Genomic DNA, 18,407 nt, shown 5'->3' on the forward strand with positions numbered 1-18,407 from the left:
GACACCCGGAAGTCGGCGGCGGCGGAGGCGGTGAGTGCGCGGCTGGCTGCCTGGGCTGGCGGACTCAGCTCCCCGGGGGGCGGGCCTGGGCTCCGGGCGCTGGGCTCGGGACGCTGGGGTGCAGAGGGGCGGGGTCGCACCTCCCTGCCTTGCCTGCTTCAGTTTCCCCTTCCTGAGGCTTGGAGTAAGAAATCCAGCGGGCAGCTCCGGGGAGACCAAACCAACCCCGGCTGACGGAGGGCCCCGCGCGTAATTGAAAGGCATTTTCTCTAGGGATCCCCGCCAGGCTGGGATGCGGGGGCTGCTGGCAGGCAGGGGCTGGTCTCACTGCAGCGAAGAGAGACTGTCCGTGCTGGGAGTTGCGTGGTCACGGTGTCGGTCAGCTCCGGAGCCCTGAGTCACGCTGCTGCCTCCTGGCGTCCCGCTGCGGGGCCAGCGGGGTGACAGCTGATGCATGTCTGAGCAGGCAGCAAATGCTGGGTTATCCTTTCGCCTGGGCAAGGCCTTCCTGGGGTGGCTCTGGTGGTCAGACCCTCCCCCAGGTCATCAGGGTTGGGAGCTGGGTAGAGCTGCGTGCGCCCAGGGCGAGGCCTGGCCCCTTTGCTAGCGTTTGAGACCCCTTTTCCCACCCTGACACCTTCCATGCCTCCTGGCTGCCTGCTGGGCCACAGCTAGAGGGAACCTTCTGCCCTTGGACAGGTCCCGGAGCCTCAGGTACAAGCCTGGCTTGTCCTGCTCCAGACCAGCTGACCACTGTTTTGCTGCTGCTGTTTGGGCTCCGCACCCTCTTCTGTGAGGCAGACAGACGTGATGCGGTGGCAGCTGTAAGAGGTGCCTCCAGCTGGTAGTGCTTTGGCAGTGCTTCCTCACACTTGTCTGATGATCCTCTGGGCTATCTTCTGGGGCAAGTGTGCATTGACCACAGTGAAGAAAACTCAGGCTGAGAGGCAAATGGTGTTCCCAAGGTCACATAGAATCAGGGCTGGCTCCTAGTGCCGCTGCTCTTTCTGGGTCTCTCTCCCAGGAGCCTTCCTGCATCACGTGACCTGTCAGGTGACAACTGGAGAGGATGGCTGTGTTGTGTAGGCAGGTGAACAGAGGTCTCTATCCCACTCCGACCCTCTTCTCCAGGATCCCAGCATTCCCGTGGGACAGGGTGGTTTGCTCGGGGGCTCGCACCCCCCAGGGCCCTGATTGTTTACCCCAGTCCTGCAGCTTCATGTTCTTATGTGTCCACAGACTGCAGGCCACTGCCTGCTCCAGCGTGTGGTGATGACAGTCCTTCCCTGAACGAAGGCAACAGGCCAGCCCCTCTGTTTGGCGGCCCTGCCCCTGAGCTTCTTTTGTGTTTTCTTTTGATGACTGTCATTTTGTTTGTTTGTTCCGTGTTCTCGGACCTGGCCTCTGTAGGAAAGGGCAAGCTCTCCGAGGGCACTGCAGCTGGTGCCGCTGAGGTCCCCTGTGAACAGATGAGGGGACCCCAGAGCCTGTCTGGAGAGAAACAGCCCCGAGGCAGGGGAACTGGAGGCTTCTAGAAGTGGGGCTATGCTGACACTGATACTCCGGTTCCAGAACAGAGCCCATCCTTTGCTAACGTTTCAGTCTGCACGTGAGGACAGCACGGCAGAGCCTGGTGTTGGTTTGTCTGGACTAGGGGTGTCGAACTCAATCAGAGAAGGGGCCAAAATCTAAAATCCAGCCTAAATCGCGGGCCGAATGGTTTACTGAACAGTCATAAACTGACAATGTCATAAACTGACAGTGGAGTGCAGTGATGACAGCGCGGTGCGGGCCACATTGCAAGGCCTGGCGGGCTGGATTTGGCCCGCGGGCCTTGTGTTTGACACATGTGGTCTGGACCATGGGTTTGATGATGGGTTCTATGAAAATAGGTCACCCCAGAATTACTGAGCTGCCCTTTCATGTTATCAGTGCAGCTTTTTTTCTTTCTCTCATCAACTTTCTATTTATTTATTTAAATATATGTTTATTGATTTCAGAGAGGACTGAGGACGGGAGAGGGAGGGAGAGAGAGAAACATCAATGATGAGAGAGAATCATTGATCGGCTGCCTCCTGCATGCCCCACTCTGGGGATGAAGCCTCCAACCCGGGCAGGTGCCCTTGACCGGGAATCAAACCGTGACCTCCTGGTTCATAGGTTGATACTCAACCACTGAGCCGGGCTCAACTTTCTTTTTATTTTTTAAAAGATTTTATTTTTATTTATTTATTTTAATATATCTTATTATTGATTTTTTTTTACAGAGAGGAAGGGAGAGAGATAGAGAGCTAGAAACGTCGATGAGAGAGAAACATCGACCAGCTGCCTCCTGCACATCCCCTACTGGGGATGTGCCCGCAACTAACGTACATGCCCCTGACCGGAATCAAACCTGGGACCCTTCAGTCCGCAGACTGACGCTCTACCACTGAGCCAAACCGGTTTCGGCTCAACTTTCTTTTCAGATTGCAAAATAATATACGCACACTTAAAAGTAAAAAACCGAGCCTCATCTCCTGGTGACTGCTTCTGCTTGGGTTCATCTATTGAGGTCTTCAGGACCAGGCCAACTTTAAATGCTTGCTTTCGTCCTGTTTTGAAGGGTTGGTGGCCCCTTCCTCCTGTGCTAACCACTGAGAGGCCTGGCTGGCGAGTGTTCCTGCAGGAGAGGCCGAGGTGCAGGGGGCGTTCCTCAGCGCTCACCTTTGTCCCTCCTCCGTGCTGCTCTTTGAACCGCGAGGGGACGAGGACGCGTGGCGTGAGGCGGAATGAGTCAGTGCTCCTAAAACATCTCAGATCTCTCAGGAGAGAGTGTCACTGCGGAACATCTGTCACGGTGAAATGCCACCTCCCAGGCAAAACCACCGAGTGTGGATCCAGGAGTGCTCCGTCCCCGAGTGGCGAGGAGGGTGGAGCATTGCAGCGGGCCGGCCGCTTGGAATATTTACAGACGTCAGGGCTTTCCCAGCCAAGGCCTGGGGACAGCGACACTGTGTTCCCATGTGTGTTTACCTCGCCTGCTGGCAACCGCTAGGAGGGCTTCGGGCGGCTATGTGCATGTGAAAAGAGCAGCGAGCCGGTGCTTTCCAGCTCTGCCCCGGGGAGCTGTGACCGGGCGGGGAGGAGGGTGAAGCCTGAGCGATCCCATCCTCTGCACGGCTCCTCGAGACCAGAGAGACAGGCTGGCGAGACTTACACATGTATTCCCAAATGTGTGAAATGCTCGGCGTAATGAAGTTGGACCTGGCTTCAGGGACCAGTTAAAATCTGTCCGGAGCCTTAGCATGTGCAGATGGGTAGGACACTGATTTAAAAAAAAAAAAAAATGTGCTGCATCTCTTGGCACGTTGCCCTGGCCTGACTTGGCCAGGCCTGCCTGCCTGCCTGTCATTTGCTCACCGTGCTCTTGTGAGATGCCACACCGAGTCAGGTTTGAAGCTTGATTCATTGAGCTGCCTGAGCCTTCTGACAGAGTCAGGCAGTTTACCTGGCTGTTTCCACTTGGCTGTTGGAAGCAGCCCTGTTGGTCCTCCTGGAGGCGGGAGAGGAGGAAGGCGGCGCCAGCTGGAGGGGGTGATTCAGAGGCAGGGAGTGAGCAGCAGGACGCAGCAGGCCAGGAGAACCCGCAAAAGCGCTCTCAGCAGATGGGCTGATTGCCTGGAAAGCTTCTGTGCTCGGTAGCCGGCACCAGCGCCAAATCTGCGACCCGCTCCTTCCCGTGCTTCCGAATTACCAGGTGGTGAGACCAGGGCAAAGCCAGAGGCGTCTCGCTGTGAGCTGGGAAGACTTCTGCTTAGATGGCATGGGAAGCTCTGGCTTGAGTCTGAAGAGGGTGTTTTCCTTTTGCTCCGCCCTTCAGAGGTGTGTACCCGGGGACTCCCCGTGCATGTGGGATGCTCTACACGTGTGGGTCCGCCCCAGCGGCAGGTGGGAAGGGAAGCAAGGAAGGGGAGGGGCCTGTGGGCAGCGGGCCTGGCTGAGTGGGGGGGCGAGGGATTGGAGAGAAAGGCAGTTCCTGATGGTCCCCTCCCCAGGAGCTGGCTTTCCTCTGGTCCTTCCCTCCCAATGACTGCGTTTTCGTCGAGGCTGCAGCCCTGGGCTCTGTGCCCACCCCTCTGGCACACGGCTGCCTGGAGACCCATGGGTGGCCTATCCTGAGACCACAGAACCCTCCCTGCGCCACCTGGGAGGCTGACCTGCCACTCACTTGGGCCAGCTAGGTCAATGGGGTCCTACAGCCGAGTCTCTATATGGCCCATGAGCTTCAGTGGCCAGATCTGCCCTTTGCCGGTGGCCTCACCTAGTGGCCAGGCATGCAGCTCAGGGAGGGACACGGTAGGTCCAGGCAGACATGATGACAGTCCGAGTGGCGCATTGTGGGATCCCTTAACACGCCCCACGTGGTTCAGGGCCCACTAGGATCCCGTTTCTGGAGAAGGCCGAGCTCTAAAATGAAGAGACTGGAAGAGTTAATTTGGAGAAATGGGGGGCCAGGCGGGAGTCCACCTCTAGTGGGAAGACTACCAGTAGGCTCTGGCCTTGCTCTTCCTTTTATTGAGGCTGCTATGGGATACACCCATTACCCTTAAGCAGCTTTGGGAAACACCCATAGCCCTCAGGCAGGTAATAAGCGGATTATATCAGTAAGGATTTTCATGATTACAAGATGGGGACGTTGCCTCAGTTACCATCGTCTCAATTAGATAGGGAGTGGTTGGCTCTGATTTTTCAGAGCTTCACGACTGACCAGCCTCTTTCTATTAGTGAGACAATGATTGGTTTCCAGCAGCGCATCCTTAGTGAAGCAGCCTTCAGAACAGCCCTTTGTCCCGGGGTGTGTGTGTGTGTGTGTGTGTGTGTGTGTCTGGACCCATGGGATTTCAGCAGGGATGGGCTGGCAGGGCTCCTACTGCTGACTGGGGCAGCCTGGGTGGCAGGGACACCACCAGCCGGCCTTGCTTGGAGCATTCTGATGCCTGAGAGAGACCAGCTCCTCTGTGAGGAGACCTGTGTCTTCTGTGTTGGACCATGATCCGGTGGCACTGCTGGGAACCCTGCCAGCCATGCCTGGTGGGCGGGACACCTGGGGTCCCGGGAGGCCCAGCATGCTTCCTGTCTCCCCGCACTATGTTCTGAATGATTCTGCGCTGACTCATCTCATACGCTGTGTCTAACCTGCTGTTCAGTCCATTTGCCGAGTTGTAGTTTGCCGTTATCTATGCCTCCTACTTGGGAAAGTTGTATCTGGTGCTTTGTGAACCCCTTTTTCTCTGTGGGTATTCCCAAGCTCCCTTCTTGCTGCAATCAGAGTGTGGTTATTGACGAGACGTGTGTGTGTGTGTGTGTGGGGGGGGGGGGGGGCGGGGGGAGATCTCTTTCTGCTGGTTCTTGTGCTTGGTGCTTCGCTCTGCTATGTGGTTCTTTCAGACCGTGCACTGCTTTGTCCTAGAGATTATTTGGGAGACTCCTTGGAGGTCTGGGGTGAAGACAAGAACTCTGGTTTGCTAGGTGCCCAGGGGCACCGCCAGTGTGGGACTCCTCAAACCGAGTCTTGGCTTGAGGGTTCCTGGACCCCTGATGTGGCCCTGGCTCGGCTCTCGGAGCTTCTCAAGGACTTCCTCCCTTGTAGGCCGCCCCTGCTGCCCCTGGCGGCTGTGGATACAGCCCACCCTCGCCCTCTGAACGCTGCTCCTCAGGGTTCCAGCTTCCCTTGGGGGGTTTCCCACGAGGTCCGCCCTGAGGCGGTCCTGGGTTTTGTCTTCTGGCCCTCCCTCCCAGGGTCACCAGAGCCAGGTTTGCCCAGATGAGTCAGTGCCCCAGGGCAAGGAATGCCCCAAGCTCTGTTTTTCCCCTCTCTGGTTCTCCAAGATGTTGGCTAAATTCTATGTGACCAGTTAGCTCTTGGCTGCTTGGAAGATATTTTCGCATTCTCTCAAGCATTTTGAGTTTTGACCAAGAATGTCGGTTCCATCAGGCTGCCCACAAATATTGGGATGGTCAGGGCGCCCACGGGTGGGAACGCAGCCCGCGCCTGTCAGCTCAGGCTGGTGGCCAGCAGCCCGTCTCCTATGGCTGTACATCTCCTAGCACCTTGCACTTCTGCTCGTCACCATGGTGACACCTCACCTGCACAGCTACAGGCTTTACTTGGGGCAAAGGTAGCTCCCCTGAAGCCCTCTCCTTTGCCTGCGCCTGAAGGGGCCAGGAGGAACAGGGGGCCAAGTCCTGGGGGTACCTCCAGGGCTTGTGGGAACCATTGGAGATAGTAGTGGAGTCAGGCCTCCTCTCCTGCCCCCCTCACCCTCTCCCTCACTCCCACCTTCCCCCCAGCCAGACCAGTGAGCAGAAGTGAGTGGAGTGGTGGGAACACCCTGGCATTGTCCACAGGGAGGCCCCGGGGTGAGGCTGCCTCAGAGAGGCTCTCAGCTGAGGTTGTGTTTGTGGTGACAGCCTTGGGACTTGGCCTCCTTTGTCCCTTCTGTACTCTGTGGCTGTAGCCCATCCACCTGCCCATGGGGTGCTGGCAGGGAGACGGCTGGGCAGTGCTGCTGAGTGTCATGCCGTTGGGCACATGACTGGCATGTCTAGGGAAGGCCGAGGGCAGTACAGAGCTGGTTCTGTTCAAAGACCATTGCAGCTTTGGGATGGTGGTTCTGTTGTCTGCTAGTTACTCAAATCATGTTTTTCCCCCACCTTTCCCCACAGACTGTGTAACCCCGTGTGAGCAAAGCCACCCTCAGGGACCCATGTGCATCATCTTCTTTAAGTTCGATCCTCGCCCTGTTTCCAAAAATGCGTACAGGTAACCCCTCACTCTGAGTCTGCCATCATCTGCTCAGCCTTGGGTGCCCCACAGTCCACAGTGCCCATGTAGGTGACCCAAGCAGGAGAGGCATGCCGCTGCTGCTGTGCCCAGGCAGGGAGAGGGCAGCCCTGGGACGAGCCGCACAGGCCCGGCAGTGCCTCTCAGACAGTGGTCAGACAGTGGTCATTCAGTGTGGGTGCTGGAGGGAATACCTCTCGGCTATAAATACCTGAGTTGATGTACAAATTGTACAAATACTAGAAGCCCAATGCACAAAGATTTGTGCTAGAATGGGCCTTCCTTTCTCTGGCTGCTGGCACCGCCTTGCCATTCCGGCCCAGCCCTGGAGCCGCCTCTTTCTGCTCTGTTCCTGCCTTCCCACGCTGCCCAGAGGCCCTGAGAGACCAGGGGTGGGGTGGAATGCCTGCATCATCGCCATGGCGAGGATGCAAGCATCCCACCTGTCTCCTGTTGCTGGGTGCCTGTGTATGCAAATTAACTGCCATCTTTGTTGGGTTAATTTACATATCACTCCTGATTGGCTGGTAGGTGTGGTGGAGGTAGGTCAATTTACATGTCTGTCTATTATTAGATAAGATACTAAGACTAAGACTCAGCCTCTAAAATTGACTGTGTGGGCAGGATGGAGGAGTGAAGTGGGTCCAGGCAAGTGGCACATCCCTGTGGGCTGACAAAGGACGGGGGTGGGGGTGGGGTAAGTGGGGGGTGACGGGCGCAGCAGAATTGAGTGTGGGAGCCCCACTTGCACTGGCTGGTCTGTGTTGCTGGAAGAGGTCTGGGTCATGTAGTCAGGGTGCGGGTTCCTGTTCTCTTTGGGACTTGCTCACGTTGTTACTGAGGCAGATTTTCTTTGTTAACTAGCGAGAGAGGAGTGTGGCTTCTCTGTTTTGACCTGGGAGTTTGAGTCGTGCTTTCTTCTTCAGGCTCATCCTGGCCTCCAACAGGGATGAGTTCTACCACAGACCATCCAAGATGGCGGACTTCTGGGGCAACAACAACGAGATCCTCAGCGGTGAGTCTTTACTCGTGGTGGGTGGCCCCAGCGTGGCAGGAAGCGCCAGCCCCCGACGGTTCTAGCAGTTATGGTGCTGCTTCCCTGTGTAAACCCGGAATGAGTAAGTGGACACTCACGGGTCTAATGGGGTCGGCCCCAAAGTCTCGATCCCGGGGCAGTGTTGGGCTGACCAGCCCTGGAATTGTCCACCCCCACCGTCCCCGCGGCTTCATGTGTTGTGGATCCCCAGAAGAAGTAGCTGGAAGGATCAGTTGGTCTTATTTGGATCCACATGTTCCCCGTGGGCATGCAATTGTATTGGTATGAGGTGTAAGTCCACCCTCGGTCACTCTGTGCAGCATCATAGTTGTGTGTGCGCGCGCGCGTGTGTGTGTATATGTGCACACACACGTGTGCTTATCTCGGCAACACGTTTCTGTTTACATCCAAGCACCCTTGTTCCAGTGAGAGCTGGTCTGAATTTGGGGAGCAGAGGTTTGGTTGGGGCACCTTTGGGTGGGAGCCTCATGAGGGGTCCCCCTGGAGGAGAAATGAAGGTGACAGCCAGGTCCCCCTCCCACCCAGCCAACAGCCTCCATGGGGTGGGCAGGGGTTGACTTAGAGGGCATGCAGACAGGTGTTGGCCAGGCCAGGAGTCCCTCTGCCTGGGAGCCAGGCGCCAGGCAAGCACCGGGGAGCCTGGTAGAGTTGACAGGGTGCCCAGTGAGGTTCCGTGATGGAGCTGGGGCTCTGCTCCCAGCCCAGTGCCAACCCAAGCTCCAGGATGCTGTTGGCATTAGTTGGCCCAAGGGGCGGAGCATGGTGAGGGCATCTTTCCAGTGTCCTGCTGCCCCGCCCTGTGGAGTCACGTCCCCGGATCCAGGGCTGGGGGATGAGGTCTGACTGCCAGGACGCAGGGAGAGGGTGGGTATGGCTGGTGGTGATGCTGGCGTCTGTCCAGGGCTCGACATGGTGGAGGGCAAGGAAGGAGGCACATGGCTGGGCATCAGCACTCGCGGGAAGCTGGCAGCACTCACCAACTACCTGCAGCCGCGGCAGGACCCAGATGCCAGGGGCCGAGGTACCATGGGGCTGGGGGCTAGCTTAGGGGAGCAGGGGCTGGCCCTGGGGGGTGGGCCTGGGATGGGGACTTCCTTGGGTGTGTGCAGAGATAGGAGGAGGAGAAAGAGGAGGAGGAGGAGGAGAAAGAGGAGGAGCTAGAACGGGGAAGAGGGCACGTTTCCTGGGACCTGTAATCCACTGGCTGGCAGTCACTGTGGGCACCACCCTTAGTCTGGCCCACATGACACCCGTGACACTGACCTTTCACGTCTTGGAACGCGCCTCAGACTTGTCTCCAGGCCGTGTGCCACTCTGGCTGTGTGTCATTGTCCTCACCTGTTCAGTGTTTGCAGAGCAGATGCCCTTGGGAGGATAGTTCCAGGGACACATGCCCTCCCTACTAAAGACCTTCCCCCTCATGCTGGACTTCCATATGGGGGCATAATGGAGGAAAACTTTTTAAAAAAATATATATATATTTTATTGATTTTTTTACACAGAGGAAGAGAGAGGGATAGAGAGTTAGAAACATCGATGAGAGAGAAACATCGATCAGCTGCCTCTTGCACACACCCTACTGGGGATGTGCCTGCAACCAAGGTGCATGCCCTTGATCAGAATCGAACCTGGGATCTTTTAGTCTGCAGGCCGATGCTCTATCCACTGAACCAAACCGGTTTCTGCAAACTTTTTTTTATTTTTATTTTTTTAACCAATAAAAGCAGAGTCCTCTATGTCCACCTCCTTGGCTGTGGGGGCTGTGAGGTGTAGCCAGCCCATACGGGGCCATCCTTCTCCACACACCCCCCCCCCAAGGAAGGGGGCCGAGCCTGCTGCCTCAGCCACAGCTGTTCCCTGCTCACAGGTGAGCTGGTGACCCACTTCCTGACCACAGACATGGACAGCTTTTCCTACTTGAAGAAGGTCTCCACAGAGGGTCACCTGTACAACGGCTTCAACCTCTTAGCCGCTGACCTGAGGTGAGCCTGCTGCGGGAGGGGGGAAAGTGGGGGAAGTTGTGGGGGGGGGGGTGGCAGCCCACTGAGTGCCCCCACAGGATTGGGACCGGACTCAGCAGGGAGTAGGGTGCCTGCCCTGCTGGCAGCCTCTCTTAGTTGGCTTGGTGAGCGTCCTGAGGGCTGGGCCCCTCTCAAACCCAATGCCGTGGGGACTTGGGAAGCAAAGGGGGTTGCTATGACCGGGTGAGGGCTGATGGCTCCTGCCACCGGGGAACCGGAGCATGACTGCAGGGTTCTCTTGGTGCAGGCCATGCCCTGGCCGACACCTGCCCCTCGGCCCTGGGTCCTCTCCCTGTGCCTGTGGCTGAGGAGCCCCCTCTTTTGGGACCATGCCTCACTTGCACTGCTTTCCGGGAGGCAGGGGTGCCCCCTGCTGGAGAAGGAAGGTGCGAGCACAGCCGGCAGTGGTCCTGGAGCACTCCGGGCCCCCACGGGGGTAGGGCTGTGGAGAGGGCCAGGCAGCGAGTGGCTCCCATACGACCCTCTCCGCCCTCCTGTTGACAGCACCGAGAAAGGAGATGTCTTCTGCTACTACGGAAACCAGGGGGACCCCGAACCCATCGTCCTGGCGCCAGGTGAGCCTGCCCGCCCTGGCGGGTGGTGGCAGGGTGGGCGCTGCTCCTGTGGGGACACCTCTGTACTTTTCTTTTTTTAAAATATTTTATTGATTTTTTTACAGAGAGGGAGAGAAAGGGATAGAGAGTTAGAAAAATCAATGAGAGAGAATCATCGATCAGCTGCCTCTTGCACACCCCCTACTGGGGACGTGCCCGCAACGAAGGTACATGCCCTTGACCGGAATCGAACCTGGGGCCCTTCAGTCCGCAGGCCGACGCTCTATCCACTGAGCCAAACCGGTTTTGGCAATTCAGCATTTTCATCACCTCAAAAAGAAACCAGACCCATTAGTAGTCGCTCCCTTCCTCCTCTTCCCCAGCCCCTGGCAACCACCAATCTACTTCCTGTCTCCGTGGCTTTTCCTGTTCTCACTTAGCATGCTTTCAAGGTTCATCCATGTCGTAGCATGAATCAGTTTCATTCGTTCTTCCGGCTGTGTTATATTCCATTGCATGTATATCCTACATTTTGTTTCTCTCTTCATCCCTTGATGGACTTTTGGGTCTTTTATTTTTTTCTACCTTTTGGCTGTTGTGGATAATGCAGCTAGGAACATTTGTTACAAGTTTTTGTGTGGACACATGTTTTCCATTTCTCTTGGTTATATACTTAGGAGTGGAATTGCTGGATTATAAAGCAACTATTTACTCTTTTGAGAAACTGCCAACTGTTTTCCAAAGTAGCTACACCATTTGACATTCCCAACAGTATATAAAGTTCCGGGTTCTTCACAGCCTCGCCAAAAGTTGTCATTGTCTGTTTGTGTGTGTGAAGTGGTATCTCATTGTGGTTTTGATTTGCATGTTCCTGTTGGCTAATGATATTGAGCAACTTTTTGTGTGCTGGATAGTCATTTTTATATCTTCTTTGAAGACATGTCTATTCAGATCTTGAATTGGATTGTTTGTGTTTTTATTATTAAGTTGAAGTTCATTATATATTGTAGCTTCTAGTCCCTTATCAGATATATAATTTATAAAAATTGTCTACCCTTCTGTGAGTTTTATTTTTACTTTCTTGTTGATCAAGAAAGTTTTGAAGTGCATTATTGTAAATTGATGATGTTCATTATATATATATATATATTTGTGTGTGTGTGTGTGTGTGTGTGATGCCTTCTATTAACCACCTAGAACTTGTTCTGAGAAACTTGTGTCAAGACCTTAAGGCTCCCCAGCCAGGGTCCCTGCCAGCATGTAGAGGGTGCCCTGCCTGTGCCCACCAGGTGGGGCTGTCCTGATGTGGTGGGTCCTCTACCCGCTGATCTAAGCCAGGACCCATTTGGGGCCGTCACCCTCCTGGCCTCTGGTTGACCTGTTCACAGGTGGACCCTCACATGGAAGCCTTTTCCTAGCTTAGGGAGGGATGAGAGTGAGATGGGGAGGTGGTATCCCCTTTCTGTGGCCCAGCTGGATTTCTGGTTGTTCATTCCTCGTTGTCAAGGCCATTTGGCCTCTGTACCTTGCAGTCTCCTACTGGTGCCCTGCCATGTTGAATTTTCCACCTCTTGCCATGCAGATGGTTGGGAACACCCATAGAGAAGATGCTGGCGTGTGGGGCGGCCTGGCTTCAGTGCCCCCCCCCCTGCCCCCCAGCTGTATCCTGGCCCCTTGCCTGGTGCTGGGTAGGTGGGCGGGAGCTTACCCTAAATTCAGACCGCGGGCCCTTTGCACTGGTAGACTGACGCCTCCCTGCAGGGACCTACGGGCTGAGCAACGCGCTCCTGGACACGCCTTGGAGGAAGCTGTGCTTCGGGAAGCGGCTCTTCCTGGAGGCTGTGGAGCGGAGCCAGGCGCTCCCTAAGGATGCCCTCGTGGCCCAGCTTCTGGACGTGCTCAACAACGAGGAGGCGTGAGTGGGTGGGTCCTGCTGGGGTGAGCAGAGTGTCTCCCCATCGCCCCGGCCCTGGGGCAGAGAGGCAGGCGGTCTCTGCTGCCCCATGAGGCCCGTGGAGGTGACGGGGGCCAGCTCCTCAGCTGAAGGAGAACCTGAGGGATATGCTGACACGCTGTCCTCTGCCCCCTCCCCCCACCCCCACCCCCACCCCACCCCACCCCCATCCCTGCTGCACGTGCCTGGCCCCCCGGCCTGCCCATGTGACCCCTGTGGACGGGTAAGGTTTCCGACGGGGACCTTTGAGGATGGGAGATGGGGCCGTCGTGGGCCAGGGTGCTGGGAAGCTCGGTGCTTTCAGAGCTTGATGTGGGCTTGGGTGGTGCTCCCGGAGCTGGAGGCTCCCCTTTGTTTGCACACAAGAGCTGAGGCCCGCCCAGATAGCACCTGGGGAGAAGCTGACTCCGGCCCAGCTCCCCTGAGGCACCTAAGAGGTCTCTGCATGGAACGGCACATTTCAGCCATCCCAGGGAGGGGGAGGGGGAGTCTGTCAAGGTGCTGGCCACGCTCCCTCCCTCCCGCACAGCAGCACGGTCCGCACATGCCCCCTCCACCCCCTCAGGCCGGGCCGGCGTCCTGCCCAGATGCCCATGGCCTCTGAGAAGAGCCGCCCACAGCCTGCCTCTCGCTCCGCTCCCCTACAGCCCCTTCCTGCCCCAGCTCCCCCTCCCTCTCCTCTTTGAACCATGAACCAGCGCACAGCCTCAGCACAGCCAACCCCTCAGGGAAGCCCGGCCTGGGCCGGCCTGGTCACTGCCTGTCATCCCTGCGGCCCATGACAGGCCCTGGCTGCTTTTTTTTTTTTTTTTTTTTTTAATATATTATATTGATTTTTTTACAGAGAGGAGAAGAGAGGGATAGAAAGCTAGAAACATCGATGAGAGAGAATTATCAATCAGCTGCCTCTTGCACACCCCCCACTGGGGACGTGCCCGCAACCAAGGTACATGCCCTTGACCGGAATTGAACCTGGGGCCCTTCCGTCTGCAGGCCGACGCTCTCTATCCACTGAGCCAAACCGGCTTTGGCGGCCCTGGCTGCTTTTATTGACAACTGTGGTGGCCAGCAAGCTGCAGGGCTTGAGTGGGCTCCTGTCATGCGGAGAGATGCCCATTAGGGCACCGCTTGGCATAAGCGGGCGCACCTGCGGCCAGGTGACTGCATCTCTCAGCCTGGCCCCCGCCCGCAGCGCCCCCACTGGCCCAGGCCCCACGGAAAGGAGGAGGCAAGCTTGTTCCCAGAACGGGTTCTCTCCCCCTGCAGAGGACCCTGTAGCATGAGTCAGGTTTCATTCCCCAGGCATTTTCAGGTCCAGCAGAGCCTGCCTAGCACTGAGCTCACGAGTTCTCATGTCCTCAGAGTCTTGGGTCCTGGGTCCTGGGAAAGCTGCTGCTGGCCCTGGCAGGAGGCGCTGTCCCAGTAACCACTGTCCGGTCACCTAGGCCCAGCCACGGAGTCCTAAGTGAAAGTCTTTTTAAAAATATATATATATATATTTTATTGATTTTTTACAGAGAGGGAGAGAGATAGAGAGTTAGAAACATCGATGAGAGAGAGTCATCGATCAGTTGCCTCTTGCACACCCCCTATGGGGATATGCCCGCAACCAAGGTACATGCCCTTGACCGGAATCGGTCCCTTCAGTCCCCAAGCCGAAGCTCCATCCATTGAGCTAAACCGGTTTCGGCGTGAAAGTCTTAAAAAAAAAAAAATATATATATATATATATATATATATATATATATATATATATATTATTATTATTATTATTATTTTATTGATTTTTTACAGAGAGCAAGAGAGAGGGATAGAGAGTTAGAAACATCAATGAGAGAGAATCACCGATCAGCTGCCTCTTGCACACCCCCTACTGGGGATGTGCCCGCAACCAAGGTACATGCCCTTGACCAGAATCAGTCCGCAGGCTGACGCTCTATCTGCTGAGCCAAACCGGTTTCGGCCTAAGTCTTGACCACGATCTGAGCCTTTGAGCAGAAAAGTGCACAAAATAGACTTCCGAGGCTGGCGAGCTCCTCGGGCACTACAAGGCTGCGGGCGGGCAGTGGGGGCGGGCGGTGGGGATGTGACCCCTCCTTTGTCCTTCCAGGCAGTTGCCAGACCCGGCCATCGAGGACCAGGGCAGGGAGTACGTGCAGCCCATTCTGAGCAAGTACGCGGCCGTGTGCGTGCGCTGCCCAGGCTACGGCACCAGGTACGGCGGGCTGCTGGGCGCGTCTGGTCCTGTCTCACCAGGACCCTGGCCTTACCCGTGCTCTGTGGACCCCAGAGCCTCTGCCTGATCTAGAAGTGGGTGCCATTTCAGCTCGGGGGGCTGTGGGGTGAGCAGATGCCAGCTCCCAGGGGTGCTGCAGACCAGGCACAAGGCCCCTGAGGCTGCCATGGCTTCCGAAGAGGGGGTCCTGGGCTGCCCCCTACCCTCTTCCACAACCACAAGGGGGCCAACATGGCATTGGGCAGATCCCTGTCAGCCTGGGGGTCCTATTGTCTGGCTCTCCCCTTCACTTGCCTGTGTCCCTGTGCCTTGTATATTCTTTGCGTGACCAGGGTCGGGATTCGGTCACCTCAGCCTGGGATGCTGACGTATCCCAGGAAAGTTGGAAAGATCTCGGCCTCAAGATGATAATGTCCAGGAGGGAGAAGCTGTTGGCGTGGGCATCTGAATTCCTTTCTTTTTTTTTCTTTCTTCTTTCTTTAATATATTTTATTGATTTTGAGAGAAAGGGAGTGGGATAGAGATAGAGAGAGAGCTAGAAACATCGATGAGAGAGAAACACCGATCAGCTGCCTCCTTCACATCCCTTACTGGGGATGTGCCCACAACCAAGATACATGCCCTTGACCGGAATCGAACCTGGGACCTTTCAGTCTGCAGGCCGATGCTCTATCCACTGAGCCAAACTGGTTTTAGCTGAATTCTTTTCTTGTCTTCCTCCCTCCTGGGTGTGAGGCTGGGAGTCCCGGCCTGCCCACGTGGCTCCATCATCAGAGGGCAGCCCACGTGCTGTACTTAGAGGTGGCTGGCATGCACAGGGGAGGGGAGGTTGGGGTCCAGCCAGATGCGTTAGGAGTGCTGCTGCCACGTGCCTGGCCCCCCGGCCTGCAGATGGAGCACATCCACCGAGGCTCAGCTGGCATCAGGCCCTAGGGGCACCCGCCTTGTGCCAGGCCGGGGACCTGCAGTGACTGTGGTGGATGGGCCGTGCCCTTGGGGGCCCCATGGGTACCGAGGACTCAAGAAGAGGCGTTCAGGCCGCGATCAGTACTACTGACTAATGTTGGGGTGCTGTCCCACACACGCCTGGTTTTTGGATTCAGGTTTGACATTGAGTGAGCCGAGCCCCTGCTTTCCCCGCCGGCGGGAGGGGTTGGGCTATCGCTGCCTCCCCAGGAGGATGGATGTGTGCCAACCTTGCTCCGGTGACATGGCTGAGGCTCGGCGGGTGCTGAGGGCGTCAGGCAGGGAAATGGGCATGTGAAGTCCTGGTGACCAGCTTGCCGAGAGAGTGGCAGGCCCCTCTGAGTCTCTGTCCCCAGGAAATGACCGTTCCAAGCCCTCTGGCTGGGGGTTGGGGGTGGGGTGGATGGTGTGAATGCCTGGCCCTTAAGCTCCCAGGGCCCAGGAGGGTTGCACACCTGAATGGCAGTCTTTCTGGCTGGGCGGCTTTTTCCTTGGGCAGGGGCATATTTCCCTCAAGCCCTCCTCCATCCTAGGCTTATTATTATTATTATTATTTATTATTATTATTATTATTATTATTATTTACCAAACCATGTGCTCATGTGTACTTGGTATGTGAGGCAGAATGCCAGGTCTACTCCCTGTCTGTTTGCATGGCTGCTAGGTCCCACCTTGACTGTGGGGAGGGCCAGGCAGGAGGAGAGGTGCATTGAGCATTTGGAGCAGGGCGGTGGGGCAGGCGAGGGAGGGCCCAGAGGAGTTTTCTAGGTGAAGAGGCCTGGTCCCCAAATGGTTGACAGGTTGACCGCTTGGAAGAGCTGAGTGTGGCCGAATGCCCAAAGGTGTGCTGGGCCATTTTGCCAGAGAGCCCAGGGCTCACCCTGGTGAGAGCGGTGGATGGTTGGAACTTGTACCACAGAGGGTGGGCAGGGAAGGCTGGGGGTGTGTCAGCGTGGAGGCACCAGTAGTCATCAAGCTTCGTCCTGGGGGCTCAGCCAGGGAGCTCCAGGCCCCACCAGGCTCAGTGCCCAGCCACCCCAGGGGGTCACCCTACTTCCCAAGGCTGCTGCTCATTGGTGACCTGCCCTTAGCCGTGCTGAGTGCCCAGCACAGACCCCAGGCGTGGTGGACTTGCCCCTTCTGCCTCAGAGCTGACCCCAGTTGGGGCTCTGACAGGTGGGCAGGGGCCGAGGGCAGCGGGCTGAACGTGGGCCCTGTGCTCTCTTTCAGAACCAACACGGTCATCCTCGTGGACGCGGATGGGCACGTGACCTTCACAGAGCGCAGCATGCTAGACAAAGACCCTTCCCGCTGGGAGACCAGGACCCACGAGTTTAGGCTGCAGAGCTAAGACCGACCCCTGAGTGCAGCCAGCGGGCTCATGTAAGGCCCTGCCTTGAGGACCGGATGGGAACCTTCCACAGCACATGCACTGCCTGTGTGTGACTTGGCCAGCATCCCTCAGGACCAGGCCCCTCTGATTTGTGTGTGATCTGTCTGTGTCCCCGTATCCAGCTCGAAGTCCATCCTTACGCCAGAGGGAGTGGCAAGAGTCCCACAGCCAGGTCAGGGGCAGATCCAGGTGTGCCGAGCATGTGTGAATGCACCTGGCCCTGCCCCCTCCCCACGCATAGAGACACCCACGCAAGGCACATGCTTACATACATGCCTACAGGTGTACAGGCACACGTATACACCCATGGGGCACACACACACACACAGGCACACACAATCATAGGCACAGGCAATAGATGTGTGCACACATACTGGAACACACACACACACACACACACACACGCACCACGCTCCCAGGCATACACACACACGTGCTTGTGCCAGACGACAGGCAGAGGCGTGCCTCTCTCACCCACACTCAAGAGTAGTAGACCTTTGTCTAGAAGTGTCCGCTTCTCTCCCAAAAACCAGACCTGCTCTTGGAGGACAAATAGGCATTTGCAGGTCCAGCAAGGCCTTCCTAGCACTGAGCTCACAAGTGCTCATGTCCTTGGAGTCTTCAGTCCTGGGTTCTGGGTCCTGGGTCCTGGGTAAGAACCAAGGAAAGCCTCCTCTCATAACAGAAGCACAGTCTGGTTGGTGGGTCCAGTGGCCCCGTGTGCATGGGACTGTCCTGTGACTGGAGTCCTGTGTGTGCTGGGCACCCAGCAGCCTGTCAGGCCCTGCCTGCCCTCTGGTCATGGGTTCTGGGCGGGCCCATCTCAGCGAGGGGACACAGCCAGCTCCGGCCCATCCCTCCTCCTTAGGCAAATCAAACTTCACAGGAACCTGTACTTGACTGTGAGATGTTGACAATAAAACTCTGAGGCTCTGGTGAGTCCATGCATTCCGCTTGCTTCACTTGTGTGAGGGGGACAAATGGAGCCGTTGTATGCGAGGGGTTGGTGGCTGCTCTCCGGCCTGCAGGCGCTCCGGCGGCATAGATGCTAGAACAGGGCTCTTCCCACTTTCTCCTTTGCTCACGGGGAGGAGAGCACGGCGCAGGTCCTTTGGCTGATGCCGGGGTGTGAGAGGGCCTGTGTATATGGGATATAGTAGGTGCCAGTGACAGGGCCTCCTGAGCTAGGCCGAGGAGCCAGGGATTTATCCAGGTTCCGTGGGGAGCCCCTGGGAACCCCCTGAGGGAGCAGTGTGGTCAGACCTGCACTTGGTGGGGACTGTGGAGTGGGTTTCAAGGTAAGAGGGGAATGGAGTCTGTCTCAGCCCCGGGACCAGGGTTTTGGGCAAGCACTCAGGAGTTCCTATCCCCATCTGGGGCCAGGCACAAGGGGGTCCCAC

The 18,407-nt window shown here is 56.8% G+C and overlaps 1 protein-coding gene across 2 annotated transcripts; it reads left to right on the plus strand.

Annotated features, from left to right (window-relative positions):
• Window positions 1-17,946, plus strand: TANGO2 (transport and golgi organization 2 homolog). 2 transcript variants are annotated; one of them, XM_084867955.1, is made up of 9 exons: window positions 1-30; window positions 6,709-6,805; window positions 7,753-7,841; window positions 8,785-8,904; window positions 9,751-9,865; window positions 10,409-10,479; window positions 12,220-12,373; window positions 14,523-14,627; window positions 16,845-17,946. In XM_084867955.1, exons 2-9 carry the CDS (start codon window positions 6,750-6,752, stop codon window positions 16,963-16,965), a joined length of 831 nt encoding a protein of 276 aa, XP_084724081.1. In that variant the 5' UTR covers window positions 1-30; window positions 6,709-6,749; the 3' UTR covers window positions 16,966-17,946. The 2 variants fall into 2 exon arrangements, with proteins under 2 accessions (XP_084724081.1, XP_084724082.1); XM_084867956.1 differs by lacking the exon at window positions 1-30 and adding an exon at window positions 3,725-3,864.
• The last annotated feature ends 461 nt before the right edge of the window (window positions 17,947-18,407 follow it).

This window comes from Pipistrellus hanaki, assembly GCF_964339955.1.
Source record: "Pipistrellus hanaki genome assembly, chromosome: 19".
NCBI classification, from domain to species: Eukaryota; Metazoa; Chordata; class Mammalia; order Chiroptera; family Vespertilionidae; genus Pipistrellus; species Pipistrellus hanaki.